The sequence below is a fragment of the Perognathus longimembris genome, chromosome 2, assembly GCF_023159225.1.
Source record: "Perognathus longimembris pacificus isolate PPM17 chromosome 2, ASM2315922v1, whole genome shotgun sequence".
Classification (NCBI taxonomy): domain Eukaryota; kingdom Metazoa; phylum Chordata; class Mammalia; order Rodentia; family Heteromyidae; genus Perognathus; species Perognathus longimembris.
Window position 1 is genome coordinate 13,096,554 of NC_063162.1, and position 21,362 is coordinate 13,117,915.

Sequence of the window (21,362 nt, forward strand, 5' to 3'; positions counted from 1 at the left end):
ATTTCAGACATAAAAGTTGAACAACTCTTCCAAAATAAAAATGCTCTGATTATATTACATAAAATTTATCACTTCAAAAATTTCTGCATCATCTGATTATTTTGAAAGCAAACAGTATTTTAATGGCATTTTGTAGCAGTAACAGAGCATACATACTATCTAAGCACTAACACAGTAGACTGACTAGCAAACTAGATAGATTTCAACCATTAAAGTTGTATAACAAAAGTTCAATTTATACTAAGGAAAATGCTGATTAAAGGACCATGAGAGGTTAATGGGATTCAGGCACACTATCTTTTCTGCGAAGGTTTCTAAATCAGGTAGCATGCAACGTGCTTAGAGACTAGTAGGGGTCCTGCCCTTTATCATAAAACAGTTTTCAGGTTACCATCTGGCATCAGTGGAGTCAACACAGACTTCATCCACATTACAGAGATATAGCGAAACATCTGCTAAGAAATTAATTTACCATAGCTAGTCATTAATTTTAGGGTATGGAAAAGTTCTGATCATATCTAAAGTGACAATGGAAAAGTGATGAAATTCATTTAAAAAACACTTTATGCTATTTTATGCCTTTATCACTGTCATGAAAAACTAAGCTAAATATACAGATATTATTTAAGATACATACATACATATTTACAAATTACACATGTATGTTAAATAGTCAGAAGTATTTCAAGTAACTTTCTTTTTTTTTTTTTTTTTTGGCCTGTCCTGGGGCTTGGACTCAGGGCCTGAACACTGTCCCTGGCTTCTTTTTGCTCAAGGCTAGCACTCTGCGCCACTTGAGCTACAGCGCCACTTCTGGCTGTTTTCTGTATATGTGGTGCTGGGGAATTGAACCCAGGGCCTCATGTATATGAGGCAAGCACTCTTGCCACTAGGCCATATCCCCAGCCCCTCAAGTACCTTTCTTAATCTCTCCTTGAGGAAAACTGCTTATTAAGCTCGGGCCCTTGGTCAAGCATATACGTTCAGCTGTGGGTTTCTCCTTATAACTCCTTATTCTCTTTACCTAATATTTTTTAAACTGTGTAATCTTAAATTAAATATGCAGGAACAGAAAGACATTATGTAAAGTTTCATTAAGTAATGCACAGTTGTGTAAGCTTATAAACATCATCTGAAAACCACGTACACCTGATCTTCTTTAAAGTCCTCATTCTTAAAATGTTTTAAGGTATCATACTACTTTGAAAATATGAGAAGCTAAACAATCCTTCACAATTGTAACTAGAATTTCTGGAAATATCACGACATTTATAGGTATTTTGCAATGATCACCATATTTTACAATGCCTAGGCAAAGAAAGATTTAACACTCTTGAGTTAGCATGACCACTGTAACTTAAGGTCCTCCAGGCAGTGCTTGAAACCCATTTTCTCTTAGGCAGCATTCTGCAAGGTTCTAAGCTTAAGTGCAATCAATAGTATTTCTCTTGCCAAGTACCTGAAGTGAAGATATATTCAGTTCTAAATTAAATGCAGAAGGATCATCTGTTAAGTTGAATCAGGACTTGCCTTCTTGAAAACTGAACTTAATAAAGATGTAAGCCTTCATAGCACTTACTTGAGTTGGAACTTGTTAAGAGTACTTGTCAATAAAGTAAGGATTTTCCCTGGCGAGCAATGGATGCACTGTTAATATGAAGATAAACAACTAGAGATTCTATGTCATAAGGTATGATTGGAAAAAAAATTAGCTTGCAGAAAAATCTTAAGTGTTCTTTGCTCACTAAATAAATAGAATTTAACCAAATACATTCTACAAAGCAATGAAGATTGTGATGTAAGTGACAGGTGAAGAACCATTCTGTGTCCACATTTTTTGCTGTGGCCTCCTATAGGCAAACTGCACATCTCAGCCCTGTGACTACACTTGCTCAGAAGACTTTTTTTTTTTTTTTTTAAAAAGGTCAGTCTTGGGGCTTGAAGTCAGGGCCTGAGTCCTGTCCCTGAGCTTTTTTGCTCAAGGCTAGTGTTCCACCACTTGAGCCACAGCTCCACTTATAGCTTTTTGGTGGTTAATTGAAGTGAAGAGTCTCACTGACTTTCCTGCCCAGGTTGGCTTTGAACCTCAATCCTCAGATCTCTGCCTCCTAAGTAGCAAAGATTACAGGCATGAACCACAAGTTCCTGGCTATAAAACTTGTTTTAATAACTGTAGGTAAGGAGACATGCCATGAGCAAAAGTGTGGTATATAATGGTGCTTGCCCTTGTGTGCTTCAGTCTTTTGTCAAGAGAAGACTATGTTATAGACAATGAGTACCACATGGACCAGATCTGGACTCAAGCTCAGGCTGGCTTGGTCTCCATTTGCTGTAAGCAGGAAATAGAGGCTTGTGACTGGATGAGTTTTGAGATGATTTCTATGTAATATGACTGTGGCAACTGCTAATAGATATAGTGGATACAATGTGGCAAAATGCAAATATCTGTGACTATATTGCTATATATTTGACTGCCTATAAATCACGGGGGGCGGGGTTTGACATTTTACGTGCAGAATCTCATCTCCCCTTCAGAAATGATAACATACCAAAGCAGGAATTCCCATCCACTTGGACCATGGTACTGACAGTTATTTTTCTAACTCTTTCCATCCTAGAGATTTATGTCCTAATAGCTCAGTGGTATAACTCCTGGAGGGGATTAAAATTCTGACAGTGGCGAGATGTTGGTTAGCTCAATACCTGTAATCCAAGCTACTCAGCAGATGGGGCTAGACGACAGTCCAGGCAGAAAAATCTGACTCTTATGTCTAAATAACCACCAAAAACCCCTCTAAAACCTCAAAACTGGAACTCACTGTAGCAGTAGAGCACTAGTCTTGAGCAGCAAAAGCAAAGGAAGAGTGTGAGGCCCTGAGTTCAAGTCTCAATACAGGCATACACATAGAAAAATCGGAAATTGTTTAGAATTGCTGAATGGTAATAAAAAGGACACTGGGTTTTAACTGCTGTATTATTACATTTGAATTCTGTATGTATATTCCCTATTGTCTGGACCTGAAGTTCCACTACACGACTCCTTTCATGAGCCACACAAACAATTCATTATTGTTTAGAACACAGATTCCAAAAATATATTTCTCAAAAATAACCTAAATAAAACATCTGAGTTAAACATATTTGCTAGAAATTCACTCATTTTATGAATGTTAATATCTTTATAAAAGTCACAATAGAAAAAGTAAGGTCTTTGCATAAAATATTCAAGTTAAACATATTAATCAGAATTGCACTCACTTATTTTATTAATGTTAATAGCTTTATAAAAGTCACACAGAAAAAGGTCTTTGAATTATAACCAAATTGAAACCATAAGGGAAAATTATCTCAAGTGGAAACTGAATTATCTTTAAATATACTAAGAGCACATGAATCCATTGAAAATTTCACTGTCAATGTACTCTACTTCTTGATTCATTTGTCAGACTGAAGCCACATACACAGCCCATCTCACTATTGCTGGGGAAATGAAAATACTAATGAAAGTACTCTGGTTTTCATTTAGTCAATATGATAACAAAGATAATGTGCATTATCAATATTTGCCTAATGCATTAGTGTGATTTTTTTTTTTTTTTGGCTGGTCCTGGGGCTTGAACTCAGGGCCTTGGCATTGTTTCTAAGCTTCTTTTGTTCAAGCTTTACACTCTACCCCTTGAGCAACAGAACCACTTCTGGCTTTTACTGTTATGTGGTACTGAGGAATTGAACCAAGGGCTTCATGCATGCTACACAAGCACTCTACCACTAAGCCACACTCCCAGCCCATAAAATTTTTTAATTGCTCAAAAGAAAATATATTAATACTATACAAAACATTTAAAAAATTAAAAACAGCTTTCTCTTTGATTTCTTGATTTTTTTAACTAGAGTAAAAGCACTCTTAGTTAATATAGTTCATAAATAATCTTTCAAGATTCTAAAATTACCTACCTTTGAATTTAAGGATAACAACCACTACATTGACTAGAAGATGCAGCTCAAATGAAAAAAGCTTTAGAGGAAAATTATACTCTTTCATATATCAAGTACAGTAAGTATTGTATATATGTTCTATAATTAACAAACTAACCCACAAATACAAATAAATAAGAAAATTAGCAATATATTTAGCCCAAATAGCCAAATGAGTATCTCAGGATGTTTTTGTTTGTTTTGGCAGTACCGGGGTGCTGAACTCAGGGCTCTGTGCTCGCTAGTCAAATACGCTGCCATTTGTACAACATCCACAGCCCTTCTTACTTTATTTTTTGAAAAGAGTCTCAATTAATAATTAATTGAGGCTGCCTTGGATTGCAGTCCTCCTAGTTACACTTCCCATGTAGCTGGGATAATAAATGTGCAATACTATACCCAGTGTTTTTTTTTATTGGCTGAGGCAGAGTCTTGTAATGTTTTTGCCTGGGTTGGCCTGGAACTAAGATCCTACTGTTCTCTGCCTCCTGAGTAGCTAGAATTATCAGAGTGAGCTACCACACCTTGCTCAAGAACATTTTTAAAGCCTTAAAAAAAACAACTGTTATTATAAAGGTGATAAACATGATGTACATAGCAGTTTTAGTTATATAAGTCAGGAAACAAGTACATTTCTTTTTGGACAAAATTTTTAAAGTCTTACTTTTTAAAAGCAAAGGTTAACAGTAAGTGTTTACATACCCAGTGTTCCAACAACGACATCCCAAGGGGAGCTAATGGGTTGCTGTACTCCTTCGGCTCCCCCTTCTTTATCTGTACCTTGAATTCCAACACCAGCTACAGTGCTCACTCTCTCAGCATTTAGGTCAATCTGCAAAAATTTAATGGATGCACCACATATTATTTTTTATTTTTCTTTGGTATGTAAAGAACTGCAATAAAACCTAAGCATTATTTATAGCATACTACTTAATAAGAAGGTTAATTAACGATAGGGGATTGTTACTTAAGTGATCACTATCAGTCACTGTTACTTCCCCTCCCACCCATTCCCCCATTTCCTATCTCCCCCTGCACACCCACCTGCTGCACACCTCGCACCACAACTACTGCTGACCTCACCTTAACTAGAAAGTATATTGAAAGAAAAAAAACATGTTTCTTAAAATTAAAGGTGCATGTTTCAGTTATTCTCAGCTAGCAACTGACACGTAGGACTTAATATGCTATGGTTTTGACTCAAAAAATAACTTGAGTAGTTTTCCCAAGATCCCATTAGTAAGTCAAGATCTGAGATATGAACCTAGACAGTTCTTTGTTATCACACAGATTCTAATTTTCACAATCTAAAAAAAATAAATAAATAACGCATTCTACCGAAAGTGACAGGTCCTACTTTTTAATCTTGGGAGAACTTTTTCCTAATATTTCATTATGAAAATTTTCAAGCACACATATACAAAATATAAAGAATTTTGCAATAGTAAAATTCTATCAGCATTTCATTTCTACTTGATGTATCACTTCTTTTATTCAACTATTCTGTTTATATTCTATTCATTTTAAAGTGAATCACAAACACCAGTGGAAAACATCATTGTGGTGTGTTGTTTTTGTTTTTCCTTAAGACAGGGTCTTACTATATTGGCCATGCTGATTTCAAAACTTGTGGGCTTCAGTGATCCTCCCATCTCATCCTCCCTAGTGCTGGGGCTACAGGTATACACCATGATGCCCAGCTTACCACTGCATTTAACCTACAAGTCCTTCTTAACTTACGATGTCCAACACTTTTTATGTGTTTGTGGTCATCCTTATGTATTCTTTGGAGAAATGCGTTCAAATCTTCGGTCATCTACTGAAGGTTGTCTTTTCATTTTTCAGTTGTAAGAATCTCTATATATCAGACACTAGTCCCTTAATCAATTTGGAAAGAAATGACATCTTACTGTTGAGCCTTTAATACTAATCCTATGTAGTACTTTATATTAATAACTAATATTAAATTTTCTGAGCAATAAATCTTATAATTTAAAATACTTTAGAATCTATGAAGGGCTGGTTCCAGGATGTCTCTATAGATATTATAACCCAAGGATGTTCAAGACCCTTATATAAAATGGCATCAAGTAGTTGTAGTCTATGAACATTCTCTTATATACCTTAAATCATGTCTAGATTACTTAAATACCTAACACAACATAAATGCTATGTAAATAGTTATCCTGCTTTACTGTTTATAGAGATTAATGGCAAGAAAAATATGTGTGTCATCCAGATATGGAATCTGTATATACAGAAGGCAGACTACAGGAGCTGGGAATATGGCCTAGTGGTAAAGTGTTCACCTCGCATACACAAAGCCCTGGGTTTGATTCCTCAGCACCATATATATATAAAAAGCTGGAGGTGGCACTGTGGCTCAAGTGGTAGAGTGCTAGCTTTGAGCAAAAAGAAGCCAGGGACAGTACTCAGGCCCTGAGTCCAAGGCCCAGGACTGGCAAAAAAAAAAAAAAAAAAAAGGTAGACTTTATATGGAGCTATATACAAAAGGCAGACTATATAGGAAGCTCACCTGAATGTTAACTTTGTTATAAATATTTTAGGTTTTGCTGCTACCATAGACTAGATTTCTAAGTTTCATTTCCCAAATGACTGCTACTAGTATATAAAAATATCTGCAATCTTGTAGTAAGGGGCTTTTTTTCTGCAACCTTCCTATATTCATTCCTAAACTTGAGAATAACTGTTTCATTGCTTCCCTACAGTTTTCTGTATACATGACATGTCCCTGTAAAATAAAGACAAACATTCCACTCACTAGGACTGTCAGTACAATTGTTCCCAATTGTGAGCATGAAATGGAGCTACTTGCTTTGTGTAGATGCCCTTTATCATATTGAAATATTAATTTCCATTCCAAACTCCTTGATTTATCACAAATAAGTATATATGGTTCCACATTTTTTCCTATTTGAAACAAATGTAAGGTTCTGACCTTTATTGTTGCTACAATAAAATACACTCATTTCTTTTAGTGATACCTTGTTGCATTATTTCTTTAGTAACTGCTCTACAATCTCCTGAGACTATAAAAAAAAGATCATCAGTTTAACCTTATCTGTATTCTTTTTTTTTTTTTTTTTTTTGGCCAGTCCTGGGCCTTGGACTCAGGGCCTGAGCACTGTCCCTGGCTTCTTCCCGCTCAAGGCTAGCACTCTGCCACTTGAGCCACAGCACCGCTTCTGGCCGTTTTCTGTATATGTGGTGCTGGGGAATCGAACCTAGGGCCTCGTGTATCCGAGGCAGGCACTCTTGCCACTAGGCTATATCCCCAGCCCTTATCTGTATTCTTAATGAATCCACTTGGTGTTGATACAATAGGCAGTTTGGGTTGGGCCTTGAAATATATCTCAATTTAAAAACTGTATTATAAAAAAATATGAAAATCACAGACCACATCTTTAAAAAGCACCAGGCTCAAGGGACAAGGGAGTTCTAGGAAGTGTTCAAATCCAGCTATTTTGTTAGGCAAATTATTACAAAATATAGAAAAAGAATAAAGCTGATGACTTGATGAGGTTAACACGACCTTGATTCTAAAAGTAGATGGACAGAGTACAATAAATTAGAGTCATTTAATTTATGAGCATGCCTACTAAAATATTGCATATAGTTTTAGATAATCAAATCCAACTTGATTTTCTAAAAAAATTAATAACTAAGTAAAGTTTACTCTAAGAATGCAATGATGGCTCAATATCAATGGTCTACTAATAGTCATCACATTGATCAAGGGCAAAATATATAACTATTTCAATTTCAATTAATATTTTATTTCCCAAAATTACAGAAAATATTACATTTTTAGAGAAAATGTACACACATTTCCTTTAAGATTATAGGCATGACAAGCTACCCCTAGCCCATTACTACTAATGCTTAAAATCAACAGAGGTCCTAGCCAGCAATATAATAAAAGAAGTTTAAAACTCAAAAAGAATTTGTTTCTACATAAGAAACAACCATGGCTTTCTGCACAAATGAAAAAGTCGATCCAAAAATTATACAGAGTTGCAAGGGATACAGTATAGCCAAAACAATCTTGGAAAAGAAAAAAATGGAAAGGCAAATATACGTTTTGATTTAAAAATTGAATAAAAGCTAAAACATTTGAAATCATATGGTACTAGCCTGAAGACAGAAATAAACACATACATCTGTTCAACAAGGTTGCCAAGACTCAATGGAAACAAATACTACATTCAATAAATACTTCTGGGCTAGGTGGATATACATATATAAGGACAAAGTGGGTCTTTACCTCACACCACATTTGAAAATCGACTTTAAAAGATTGAAAGAGGGCTGGGGATATGGCCTAGTGGCAAGAGTGCTTGCCTCATATATATGAGGCCCTGGGTTCAATTCCCCAGCACCACATATACAGAAAACGGCCAGAAGTGGCGCTATGGCTCAAGTGGCAGAGTGCTAGCTTTGAGCAAAATGAAGCCAGGGACAGTGCTCAGGCCCTGAGTCCAAGCCCCAGGACTGGCCAAAAAAAAATTGAAAGACTTTTTTAGATATGAAAAGACTTACATATAAATCATAACTATAAAGCTTTTAGAAGAAAACACATTTATATCTTTGTGACTTGGATTTGGCAATGAATTGTTATATATAACACCAAAAGCTTAAGCAACAAAAGAAAACGTAGACAAATTCATCATCAAAATTTAAAACTTTTGTCTAGTTTCAAAGGATAAGAAGACAATTCAACAAATGTTAAAAAAAAAATACCTGTAAATGATCTGGTAAAGAACTTCTACTGAGAATACATAAAGATTTCCTGAAACTCAGTTGTTAAAAAGACCAATAACTCAATTTAAAAAAAAAAGGTGAAAAATCTCAACAAACCCTTCTCAAAAGAAGAGACACAATTGGTAACTCTTGACATTTTCAGTCATCACAGAAATGCATCAAATTCACAGTGAAATGTCAGTTCATACACAGTAGAAAGAAGTAAAAGTAGAATAAAGAAAAAGAAAGGGAAATAACAAGTGGTGGTGAGGATGTAGAGAAATTGGAGCTATATACGATGAAGAACATTTGTGAGTAATATAATATAGAACAACTTAGGAAACCTAAAGTTGTAATTACGCCAGTACTACTAAAATGTATGAGAATAAAAATGCAGCCTTGTGGCCAATACTCCAAAGCCCATTAAGTTCTAAAGCAGGAGAACTAAAGAGGACAAGCACATTCAAGAGAAGACTGAAGGCTAGTTATCTTATTACTTCAGTACACAGTTGAATGTCTGTAACGTTCCAATGTAGCACAAAAGTAACTCCCAAAAGAAAAAACTGCTTTTTGGAGGCTTAATAACAACAATAAAAATCACTTTTCTGTAAAGGAAGTCTCAGTCCTATGAAGATCAATGCTTAAGTAAGTCCCTACACTAATATTCTTAACAATATGTGAGAGAGCCCAAGACTTTAAGATACAAGCACATAATGTCTGTTTTTATTAGTAGGAATATGTGTTTCATTAGATATTATTTGTTCATCAGTTCATTTAACAAATATCTACTGAACACCTTCCATAAGCCAGTCTCTATTCTAGATGCTAGAATTTCAGCAGTAAAGAAAACATTTTTGCCTTCCTGGAGACTCATAATGCAGTGTATATTATACTTTTATGTATGTACTTGGTACTACACGCATATTAGGTGACATTGTTAGAAATGAAAATGAGAATAAATGTCGATTCTCAAAGAAACAGAAAAGCAAGGAAGTATTTGAAATAACATATTTATTCTATAGGATGTGTTAGAGGAACTTGATTATTTATTTTCCCTGTAGCACCTTAAAGATCAATGGATTATAGCCAATATTACTATTGGCAGGGAATGATTAAACAATGGAATATGCTATCATGTCATTCATGTGGCTAATATGGAATTAAAAGGAAACTTGCAAAAAAAACCCATTATATACATATACAAACTGGAATTGATGGCTAGGAGAAATTTTCACCTTTATATATGAATTGATTTTTTTTTTTTGCCAGTCCTGAGGCTTGGACTCAGGGCCTGAGCACTGTCCCTGGCTTCTCTTTGCTCAAGGCTAGGACTCTGCCACGTGAGCCACAGAACCACTTCCGGCCATTTTCTATATATGTGGTGCTAGGGAATCAAACCCAGAACTTCATGTATACCCACTGTTGCCACTAGGCCATATTCCCATCCCTGAATTGATATTTTTTAAACAAGAAAATATACAACTTTTAACAAGGTGACATCAATTTTACATTAGTTAGTTGGCTAGTAAATATTTCCAGCCAAAACATAAGAGTTGGAGGTAGAAATATATATATATATATATATATCTTTTTCTATATTTGAGAAAATTTAACAAGAAAGGAAAAAGGATTACTCTGTAAACTAGTGGCTAGGATGATATCTCAGAATGAGCAGACTGGGGAATCAGTCATATGACTTTAAGACAAAGGATAAAAAGAGAACTTAATAGGTTTTTCTTCTGTGGCAACAACATACAAACCAAAGACAAAAGCAAAGATACTTAAGAATTAAAACTAAAGCAGGTACCTCTGCATAGAAGCTGAAAAAGGACACTTTGACATATTTAAGCAATGCTGTTTAACTTCTAACATTTAAAGTAGCACATACCTATCAGGGTTTTATTGATTGGAAGTGTTAAAACTTTATCTTAAAATGAAAAATTACCTTTCTTATAAGGTGGTTTTCAGTGTCTGCCACATATATAATGTTGTCCACCATGGCTACCCCCTGTGGAGAGTTAAAAGATGATTCTGAAAATATCCCATCTTTTCTTCCAGGATTAGGTCCTAAAAGACAAGATAGACATGAGACATTGTCCCTTAAAAGTGATTGTAAACCCCTCCAAAGTAAAAATAAAGTCTATACTTAATGCTGAGATTTTTTTGTAATTAAATAACATGATATTGCTTGCTCAGTATTAATCATTAAAATACTTCTCAAAATATGTTTTTCTCAAGAGCAAATTGTAGTAATGACAGAGCTTACATTACAATAGTTACTAGAGTATTTCAGTAGCACTTATCAGAAGCAAACAATTTTAAAAGTACTTTAATTACTTGTTACACGGACTAGAAATTTAAAAATAATTTAAATCTTATAGCATCTATATGAAATGATTTTAATGATTTTGGGAGACAAGCTCCTTTGATTAAAAAAAGGAAATTATATATTCTTGCCCTAGAAAAATACATATACTTAAGAGTGTTGCATACAATCCTAGATCTGAGAAACAGCCTAACATTTCTTGATTCAAGAAGCCCAAGCCAGGCTGAGGATGCAGCTCAGTGCTGTAGAGGCTTGCCTGGCATGTCCAAGGGCCTGTGTTGGATCCTCAGCTCTACTCCCCCACCTACCTCCACCAAAAAAGGAACAAGAAAAGTCATCAGATTAAGACTCCTTCCTACCTATGAATTCACTTTGTCATACAATATCTATTGTATTTGTCATACCATATCTCATACATACTTTAAGAAAGATAGAGTCATTCTGGTCTAAATGGTACCGTCTACCTCCTTTCTTGCTATAGCTTCCTTTCTGGCTGTAGCTTCAATCATACAGAGTATAACACAACAGACATAAAACTGTTACTTTCATGACCCGAGGAAAAGTCAGCCAGCAGTCACTAACTGCTTTGCAGAATTCTACTTCTAGTGTCCTAGATATTAGTACGAGGGTTACAAGGTAGTCTCTTATAAGGACATAAATGCAAGAGGCCAACAAGACTTGGCTTAACTCAGCTCTCCCTCTCCTCCCCTGATGGTATGGGCAAGTTCTTCATACCGTAGTTTTCCTTTTGTAGAAGGAATTGGAAGCATGGATTAAGCATTAAATTTCCTTCCAAGCAAGCATAAAGGAAAAAGAAATTAAAATCCAAATATATATATATATTTTTTCATAAGGCAGTAAATATAACAATTTTTTAGGAAATGAGATGAGACATACTGACAGATTTTAAAACTACAAAACTTAATGATTGCCTCCATTTTGACAAGAAGCTTTGTGGCATTTTTGTTGTTTTTTGAAGAGTTCAGATACTACATATTAAATAACAAAATAATTCTATAATACAGTTTACAGGTCAATGCAAATCACCTCTCTATATTTACCTCAACTACTTTTAAATTGCAAAACATGTTGGATAGCACAATTAGAAGCAAACATTACCTCCAATACTGTGCTGAATTTGGCCATTCTTCAAAACGACCAGAATTCTGTGGTGTCCAGTATCTGCTATGACCAGTCGATTGGATGCATTGTCTACTGCTACTTTGCCAGGGAACAGCAAAGGTGATGGTGGCAAAGTGTCTTTGTAGAGTCTTATTCCAATCTTCTTATCTCTGATCTGCCCCTTGTCTTTGTAATACTTTAGTGCTATTGAAGTATATAAAAACAATTTATCTTTGTGTCCCTCTCCAATCAAAGAAAATAACATGTTTCCACGGGGTCCAAGAATGACCAGAGTTGGCCAACAGGAAACTTCCAGTTCTTGCCAAAGGCTGGCATCTGCATCATTAACCACAGGGTGGGTGATGTTGTACCGGAGAACAGCACTCTTAATGTTTTCCAGGACTTTTTCATTTGGAAACTTAGCTGAGTGAACACCAACAACCAGAAGACCATCTGAAAGGGGAAGAATATATGTTACATAGTATGAAATACTATGCATTAAATTTGGGGTTATTAATAAAGTCCATAGATTGAACAAGAATAGAACTACATTAGTATCTTCAACTGCATTAAAACACACATATAAGTTAACTTAAAAAATGTCAACTGCATGACAATCTTGGTTTCTAAATAAAAATATTTGCTCAAGTTCATATGCTATTGCAGAATTATAACTTATGCCTTTCAGTAGAAAGAGCTATTTAAAAATATAGTCTAAGGGCTATGAATGTAGCTCGTAGTAGAAGGCTTGACTAGGACATGCAAGGCCCTGGGTCTGACCCATAGCATCACCAAAAAAGAAAAAATAATAATAAATAAAGTCTGTTGTCTATTTTGGTGGTAGTGAGGTATGAACTCAGGATTTAAGCTTGCTAGGCAGAGGTTCTACCACTTGAGCCACATATGCAGTGAAAGCGTACTGTCTAATGAAGATGCTACAATTTTTTTCAGCCTTCAATAAATCACTTGGAAATTCAAAGTGAATATGACTGCATTTTGTTTTTGAGTATTTATTGTCATAGTATTCTCTTAAATTTTCTGACCTAAGACTTACACCAGAGATGAACAAAATGACTATAATCTATGTTCCCATAGTCTTCAATTTATTTAAAATTCCCATCATATAGTTCTTAGAACAAACATACTTGTGGATAGAACCGGGAAAAAGTTAAAAACAACCAATACCTTATTTCAAGAAGGTAGCTGGGTATGGTAGCTAATGCTTATAATTCCAGTTTTTTAGGAGGCAGAGATCAAAAGGATTGTACTTTGAGGCCCAAACAAACAAATAGCAATACCCCCATCTCTACAAACAAGCTGGAATTAGTGATGTATTCCCATTATCCCAACTCTGAAGAAGGCATAAGTAGAAGGATTATAATTCAAGAGTAAGTGTGGGCAAGAAAGTGACCTTATCTGAAAAATAACAAAAGCTCAAAAAGGGCTGGAGGTTTTAGTGGTAGAGAGCCTACCTAGTTAAGGGCAAGGGTCTGGGTTCATATCCCAAACTACTTTAGAAAAACAAAGAAAAGTTAAAAATTGAGAAGTGGTTGGCTAGGTTCAAATGAAAAGCTCAATACTACTACCAATGTAGTAGAAGTAATAAATTCAAATAAACCTATAAATATACCAAATATATCAAACAACTCAATCAGCATGAAGATCAAATAAAACCACACTACCATTTGAGGGCTAAGAAAAATACACAAAAGCAGGTAAATTATAGCAGGGTCAAACTGAGAAAATCCTCCCGTGTGATGGAAGGGTTCCAGCTGAACCTTCTGTCCCCCTAGTTGTGTCCTACTGTCAAGCAGTTAGCTAAGATTCCAACTGCACTGGTAGCCCACAGAGCCAGGGAAGCTGGAAAGTGAGGAAAAGGCCATTCTCCACTTAGGAGTTCACCACTCACCAAGTTATTAGCTCAACCTATAAATGCCATACATGAGACAACCCAAAAAAACATGTAACAAATGCTTAGACAACTGGAAACTGAATGACTGAGTTAACAGGAGAGACAGATAATGGAAGATGAGGAGAACTTCTCATTTGAATGTCTACTGACACAAAGCTATCAACATTCTCTACTGAACTATGACAGAACCCCAAGTCTACATAAAGAACATTTCACTGTCCAGTAAACAAATCAAAACTCACTCATAGAGCAAGGTAGTATAACTTATTATCAAAGAAAAGAAACACCACAATCAAAAGACATCTGACAAAACCCAGAACACATTTTACTTGGCAAAGACTACAGCAACTGTAACTGTGCTTCATAGTAAAGGAAAATACTTATATGAAGTAAATGAAAAGATAGGAAACATAAACAGAAGAATGGTGACCACTAAAAATAAAAATTAAAACCTTAAAACTAAAAACAAACATTTGAAATCAATTCACTGAATGAACTCAATGGCAAAAAGACCACAGAGATCAAAGAACCCTTTAGGTAGGGCAGGAGAAATTACCCAAGCTAAAGAACACAGAGAAAGAGGAGACTGAATGAATGAAATGAGCACAACATCAAGCACCTGTGGAACAATCTAGACTGCTACAGTGTAAATGAGATCCCTGGTGAAGAGAAAGAAACTGAAGTAGAATAAATATCTGAATAATGTCCAAATTTCCAAAATTTGGCTAATGATATAAAATTACAGAATTCAGGGCCAACATATGCCAAATAAGATCAAATCGGTACTAATACACAAACTATCCCATCCTCATTTGGGCCCTAGTCAGATGACTATGTATATGAAGTCTTCAACACTCAGGGGCAGTTTCCTAGCCATTCCACATGATGAAGCTCTCCTAATCAGAAAGGTACACTTAACAGTATTTTCTGAGTTCTTGGACTAACTGTTTTTCATAGGCATTGATGGACAAATGATTGGTTGTGATAGCCCTGATTTGCATGTCTTTAGACCCCTGAAATACTATTGTTGGCTGCCTTCTATGTTATTTGTGAAGTCTACTTGACATCTATTTGTCTGGAGGTCTCAAGGTCTTTTTTTTCAGTTTGAACTATAACCGTTTTATTTGAGCTAATTTTCCCTAGTACTCAATATGCCCTTTCAATATGTGGATTCAAGTTGTTCTCATTTTCAACTTTTTTTTGGTGGGGGGAAGGGTGTTAATTTCAGACATTAGTTTTGGTCGGTAGTTCTGATTTTCTGGAAGTATCCAAGTAGTTTTATGTTGGACCTCCTTTGCCTGTCTGGCAGTGCAATCATTTTCTCCCTATACCTTTTTACTTCTTAGCTCAGTTTCTCAAGGTTTTCCCGAACTCTGCTTTGTTTCAACTGTCCCTTATTATATTCCAGATTAATTTATTATCCCCTGAGCATCTAGTAATTCATTTTTAATTGCTAATAAAAATTTGAACTTGTTTTTCTGTTTCTTTCTGGAGTTGAAACAACACATTTTTCCCCTCCTTTTTAATCTAGATCTTTCAATTTTTGATTCAAGTTGATTTTCATTATTCCTAAATGCTGTCTGAAGACATTTTATCCAGTAAGAAGCACTGTGTTACACCGTGCTGTTGTCTGGTCAATTTTGTCACTGTTTAAGTGAAATTTTTTTGTTGTTTTTTTTAAGTTTTATTGTAAAGGTGGTATAAAGAGGGGTTACAGTTAGTAAGGGGTTACAGTTAGTATGTTAGTAAGTTAGTAACTAGATAATAAGTGCATTTCTTTAACAGTGTTACCCCCCTCATTTTTTCCCACTCTCTTCCCAAGTTGTAAAGTTCATTTCTAACATAGTATCTAATGAGTATCACTGTTGAATTGGTTCACCCTTTGTCTCACTGTTTCAATGATTCCCTTCCTTTCCCCAAATCAGATTAAATTAAATCAGATACAAGACAAAGGGTACAGAAATAAAAACAGTGACATCAAGGAATAAACCAAAGGGAAAAGAAAAAAGAAGTAACTGCAAGCAGTACAACAACCAAAAAACCCTCATTTCCATTTCTTGGAGTTCATTTTGAAATGCATCTTTTCATATGGTCATATGCAGATAGCTGTTGAGCTACTGTGGTCCTAAGTGAGAGTTTTCATGTATGCTTTTTACAGGAGCTTTATAATGGATGGGATCTGCTCTACTCCTCTTCATTTTATGGGCAGGGTTCCTAGTTTGAGAGCGCCCTCTTCTGACAGTTCTTTTTACGGTGCACCTACATTTAGGGATAGCATCCTGGGAGCCAAGGGTTGGTGGGTCTTTCTCTTTTGTTTCTGCTGGACCCTTTCCTATTACTTCCTTCTATCCCTTAGGGGCCTGGCTTCAAGGGAAACCACAGAATCATCTCCCAAAAGCAGTGCTTCTCTGAGATTTCTATTTTTAGCCCTTAATCTGCTAATATTTGGTACTATGACGTAGTAAATCTACGTCTGTGCAGGGTACTGTAAACCTTGTACTGGGTGGGGAGGGGGGTTCTCTTTCTGGGGCAAAGCACCCTAAGTCCTCCAACCATTCTTTCCTCCTGGAGCCTCTGAGGCTTTCTGTCCCTATTCTTAGCACCCACAGACCTAAGGTAGTAGGACTTTTAATTGAAATTTTGTTTATTCTCCAGTTACATGTGGAATAAAGGCCATGTAATATTCTGTCTCCTAGTATTGTGAAATGCAAGGTCAAGTGTGGTTTTATTTGCTCTCGCAGTTATTTTTATGTTTGGAGAAGGCCACTAGAGAGATACAAAATTAGGTGGTCACCATTTTCCTTACCTGGAAATAGATTCATTCCTTTATTATTGTTGCTTTTTTAAACTCTGTTTGTAATTGACTAAAGCAATATGTTGTTTTCATTGTGAATTGATTAAATACTTGTAACAGTACTAAAACCAACCTTTTGCTTAATAGAGGAACAGAAGCTGCACTTCCAGTATAACAAGGAACAAGAAAAAGGCATCTGCTGCCATTCTCATTACTATCCAACAAGAGGGGGGCTTTAGCTAACACAATTACACAATTAGAGCCATAAGAACTGGAAATGTTTTGTATGTAGCTGAGATACTAGCATATCAGGAAAATTCTAGAGAATAAGGTATATACAGAATGGATAGGATATGAATACTAGAGAAATATATACATTTACTTACACCTATCTACTTATCTATGAATATACATCATCATCATATAGTCTACTGACTACCTCTTATCTATCTGCCTATCATCACTACAACCACTACCAAAACCATCATCTTAGCTGCAGTGATATATCACAAAGACAACTGCAAAATATCTACTCCTCTCATTTTTTTTGTCTTAAGAATCTTAATTTTAGTAGTTTTAATAATACTGATTTTTTTCTAAATTATTTTGCTTTGTGCTAAGCATATGTAATAAATATTCATGTATAAGATTCTTCTCTGTGGGAACTTATTTCCAAAACAAAGATCAGAACTAAACCACGGAAGAAAAGAAGAGAGAAGGAAGACAGGAAAGAAGGTAGGAAAGGAAAAAGAAACCATATTCCAAATTGTAATTGCTTCTAAAATGTCAAAAAGCTTCAAATGTTTTTCAGAAAGGTATACAATTAGACTCTATTATAATTGATCCCAATTGGGTCCACTACAATAGAAAGAATAATTCTTTAATAATCTAGTAGGTAAACATACAGGGATATAAAATACTTGAGACATTCTTAGACATTAAAAACAATGGGAGACTAAGATACTCTGAGTTCTAAATGCAGGCATGGAGTTATGGCTCACAGTTTTAACAGCAAAAACAGTGATGACATGGATGAACTGTGGGAAAGCCGGTGAGACCACAATGGCTTGGGCATGAGGAATGGAGCAGAAAGAGAAGTAGGAAGCTCCTTTTCATAGTAGGAACAGTAGAAAAATGGATAGGATCAAAGTCACTGAACATTAAATTGAAGTAGGTATCAGAAGCAAATTCAAAGGGCAATAAAAATCGACAGGCTAATGCCTGTCTAAAATCCCTACGAAATATGCCATAAATTGGCCAATATTTTCATAGGACTTTTTTAAACTATTTAAGAATGTAAGATAATAGAATGCTAGAAAATAATATAAAGTATATACAAAAGAATTAGCTCAGCCGGCCTGACTGACTGAAAGACCGGTCTGTATGTAGTATTGGCTCTTGCCTGGTATCTGGGTACAAAAACTGGGGGAAACTTCCTACCACACTGAGAAATGGTAAGAATGGCTCATTGCCTATTTCCTTGTAGAAGTCAGGAACTTGACAACATGGCCATCAAGAAGCTGTCCATGTTACTACCCCCAAATGAAATCCCATGGAACTGAGCCTCTAATAAGGTTCCCTGGCTGGCAACAGCTCACAGGTGCTGTCACAGATGGGAGAATTAAATGTGTCCTGTGTGGCTCCACTGAGACAGGACTCTGGGATCTTGTCCTCAGTTTCCCCTGGTTTTAACGGCAGCCATCCTTTTCCTTCCATAGTGTTTGTCTGCACAATACTATGGCCATGAGTACAACTCTTCATGGAATACTGAGTCCTAATGAATTACTGAATTGTATCACAATGGAAACTCTAACACAAAGCAAAAGTATGTATTAAATCACTGTTTCATAATAAAATTGAGCGTATTCTTTTAGTTTTTAATAAAGTATAAAACAGGAAAAAAGCACATACTACACAATATTAGTATTTAATCAGTAAGTCAGATTTTGTTATACATCAATATATACCTAACAATCACATGTTAAATACACACAGTTTTCCTAATAAATGTTTTCTCATTAAATGCGAATGCTTTTTTTAGATAATAGCCATTGAGCTAAATTTGGGTACCATATAATATACCATTAACATATAGTATAAATAAGCTTTAAAAAATTTAGAAACTCTTAAGTAGAAAAGAGGGGGAAGACATCAAGGGACTTACTCAGTTTAATATAATTATGTACTAAATTAGTAACAACCTAGGACAAATGGAAAAAAGACACCATGGGACTTACTCAGCTTAACATAAATACATACTAAACCTAGGGTTTGTTTTTAAAAAAAAAAAATGTTAATTCCAGAAAATGAAAAGAAGGCTTTTTCTTTTTGTTTTGTTGTTTTTGTTTTCTTTCCTTTTTGTTCTGTATGTTTGTTCATATGTCCTTGGGAGTGTAAAGGGAGGCACAAAAATGGAGGGACAAAGGTAAACAAATACACTGTACACACCATGTTGAGAACGAACTATACAACCTGTGGGTGGGATGGGAGGGAGACAGTGCAGGAAGAGGTGACATTGTCAAAAAGTACTCTTTACCTGACTTGTGTAACTGTAGCCCCTCTGTGCATCACCTTTATAATAACAATTTTTTAATGTGGAAACATCAAAATACCTTATTACTATTAAGCATTGCTTTAAAATTCTTTGACATTAGCATTTTCTGTGTGTTCCTGGTCACTACTGAAAATCACAACTTACATCTGGTAACAGAGGGAAGAAAATAGGTTTTTGACACTCTTTCAAGGTATTTTGAAATAACAATCAATTCTTCCTTCAGTTGAGGCCTTTTGACTTATGGTAAAATGAACTGAATATTCCAAAGAATTCAGGTATACTGCTGACTTTAAGAACATAAAAAGCACTGCTCCAGATATGTTCTGAAACGTATCAGATTAGTAAAAGGAGACAGCTACAAGAAAGCAAATTTAACTTTCATGTAATGTCTCAGGTATGTCTCCTTTTGTGCATATGAATTGACCTATCTTCTCATTACACAAACAGCTTTTAAGTTACCAGGATTTTCATGTTGTAGCATATTATTGCAGTAATGTTTAGGGGGGTTTTATTTATTTATTTATTTATTTATTTATTTTTTTGGTGGTGGTGGTGGTGGTAGTTGTGGGGCTTGAACTCAGGGCCTAGGTGCTGTCCTTGAACTCTTTTGCTTAAGGTTAGTAGTCTATCACTTTGAGCCATAGTACTACTTCCTTCTCTGAAGTTATAACACTGAAATTATAAGAGTATTTTTTTCAAGGCTTAAAAATGCATTCCACAAACAATAGTCTAACAACCACCTGCAGAAAAACGAGGTAGTCTCTCAGTATATGGGATCACTTGAACAAATGAGCGCTCTCAACGGTATGCTAATAAGCTAGCTCTTTGATTTCAGTAATATAAAAAATCAATTTTTAAAACTCCCCTGGCTTGTAGCATTTGTTGCTAGCCACAATGAAAATACTCCCCACTAGGGCTGATGTTAACCTTATAATTGGCTCATACTCAAATTCCATATACTTAACAAATGGCTCTCACAAGTCTGCAGAATTTTGTACTGACTTAACACCTCAGACCCTACCCACCTCCAGGAACAAATATGACCTTACAGTATTCATTTTAAAAGCAGGTGAAGCCTCATTATTGTGTTCTTCAGGGTTTTCCATAAAAGTGGCTGTGTTAAGCATTTTCACGTGTACAGTATGGAATACTAAATATGTTCACATTGTCCAGTCATCACCCCCATCCACCTCCAGGATCTGTCATCCTACAAAACTAAAAATATACTTATACGTCCCCAGTCCCCACTCTCTGTAACTATGGCTACACTACTGGCTTTTTCTAGGATTCTGACCATTCTAAATACCTCTTATAAGAGGACTTGTATACAGTATATGTTGGGTTTTTTTTTTATAATTGGCTTGTATCAATTAGCATGACATTTTCAGGGTTGTCAAAACATTCTTCCTTTTCCACATGTGCACATACCACATTTTCCATATCACTCATTCATTAGTGGACAGCACAGCTGCTCCCATGTCTTAGCTCTTGTAAATAATACCATTAAACATGTCTGTTCAGAGTTTCTATTTCTTCATGGCTTACTCTTGGTAGGCTTTGTGGTTTTAGAAATTTATCAGTCTCACCTCAGTTCTCCAATGTCTAGACATGCAACTGCTCATATTGCTCTTATAGTTCGTTTTATTTCTACAGAATTAACAGTAACTTCCCTACTTTGGTTCCTGATTTTAGTAATGGGAGTTTTTATTTTAGCTTAGTTCATCTAGCTAGGCTTCTCAAGGCTTTTCAGCCTGTATTATTTTTCTATTATTGATTATTTCTTTCTGCTCAAGTATTTATTATTTCATTCTGTGTTAACTTTGGGTTTTCTAGTTCCTTACATTTAAGTTAGGATGCTAATTTGAATTTTTTTTGATATCAACATTTATAAATCCCACCGTAACAATGCCTCTGTGTG

General features: G+C 35.4%; 1 protein-coding gene across 1 annotated transcript in view; it reads right to left on the reverse strand.

Moving 5' to 3' along the window:
* Nhlrc2 (NHL repeat containing 2) overlaps positions 1 to 21,362 on the reverse strand; it is a 48,748-nt gene that overhangs the window by 21,139 nt on the left and 6,247 nt on the right. The window contains exons 3-5 of the mRNA XM_048338211.1: positions 12,182 to 12,637; positions 10,682 to 10,803; positions 4,678 to 4,807 (exon numbers count right to left, since the gene is read on the reverse strand). Of these exons, the coding sequence (XP_048194168.1) occupies positions 4,678 to 4,807; positions 10,682 to 10,803; positions 12,182 to 12,637 (708 nt within the window). The remainder of the gene's footprint in view (positions 1 to 4,677; positions 4,808 to 10,681; positions 10,804 to 12,181; positions 12,638 to 21,362) is intronic.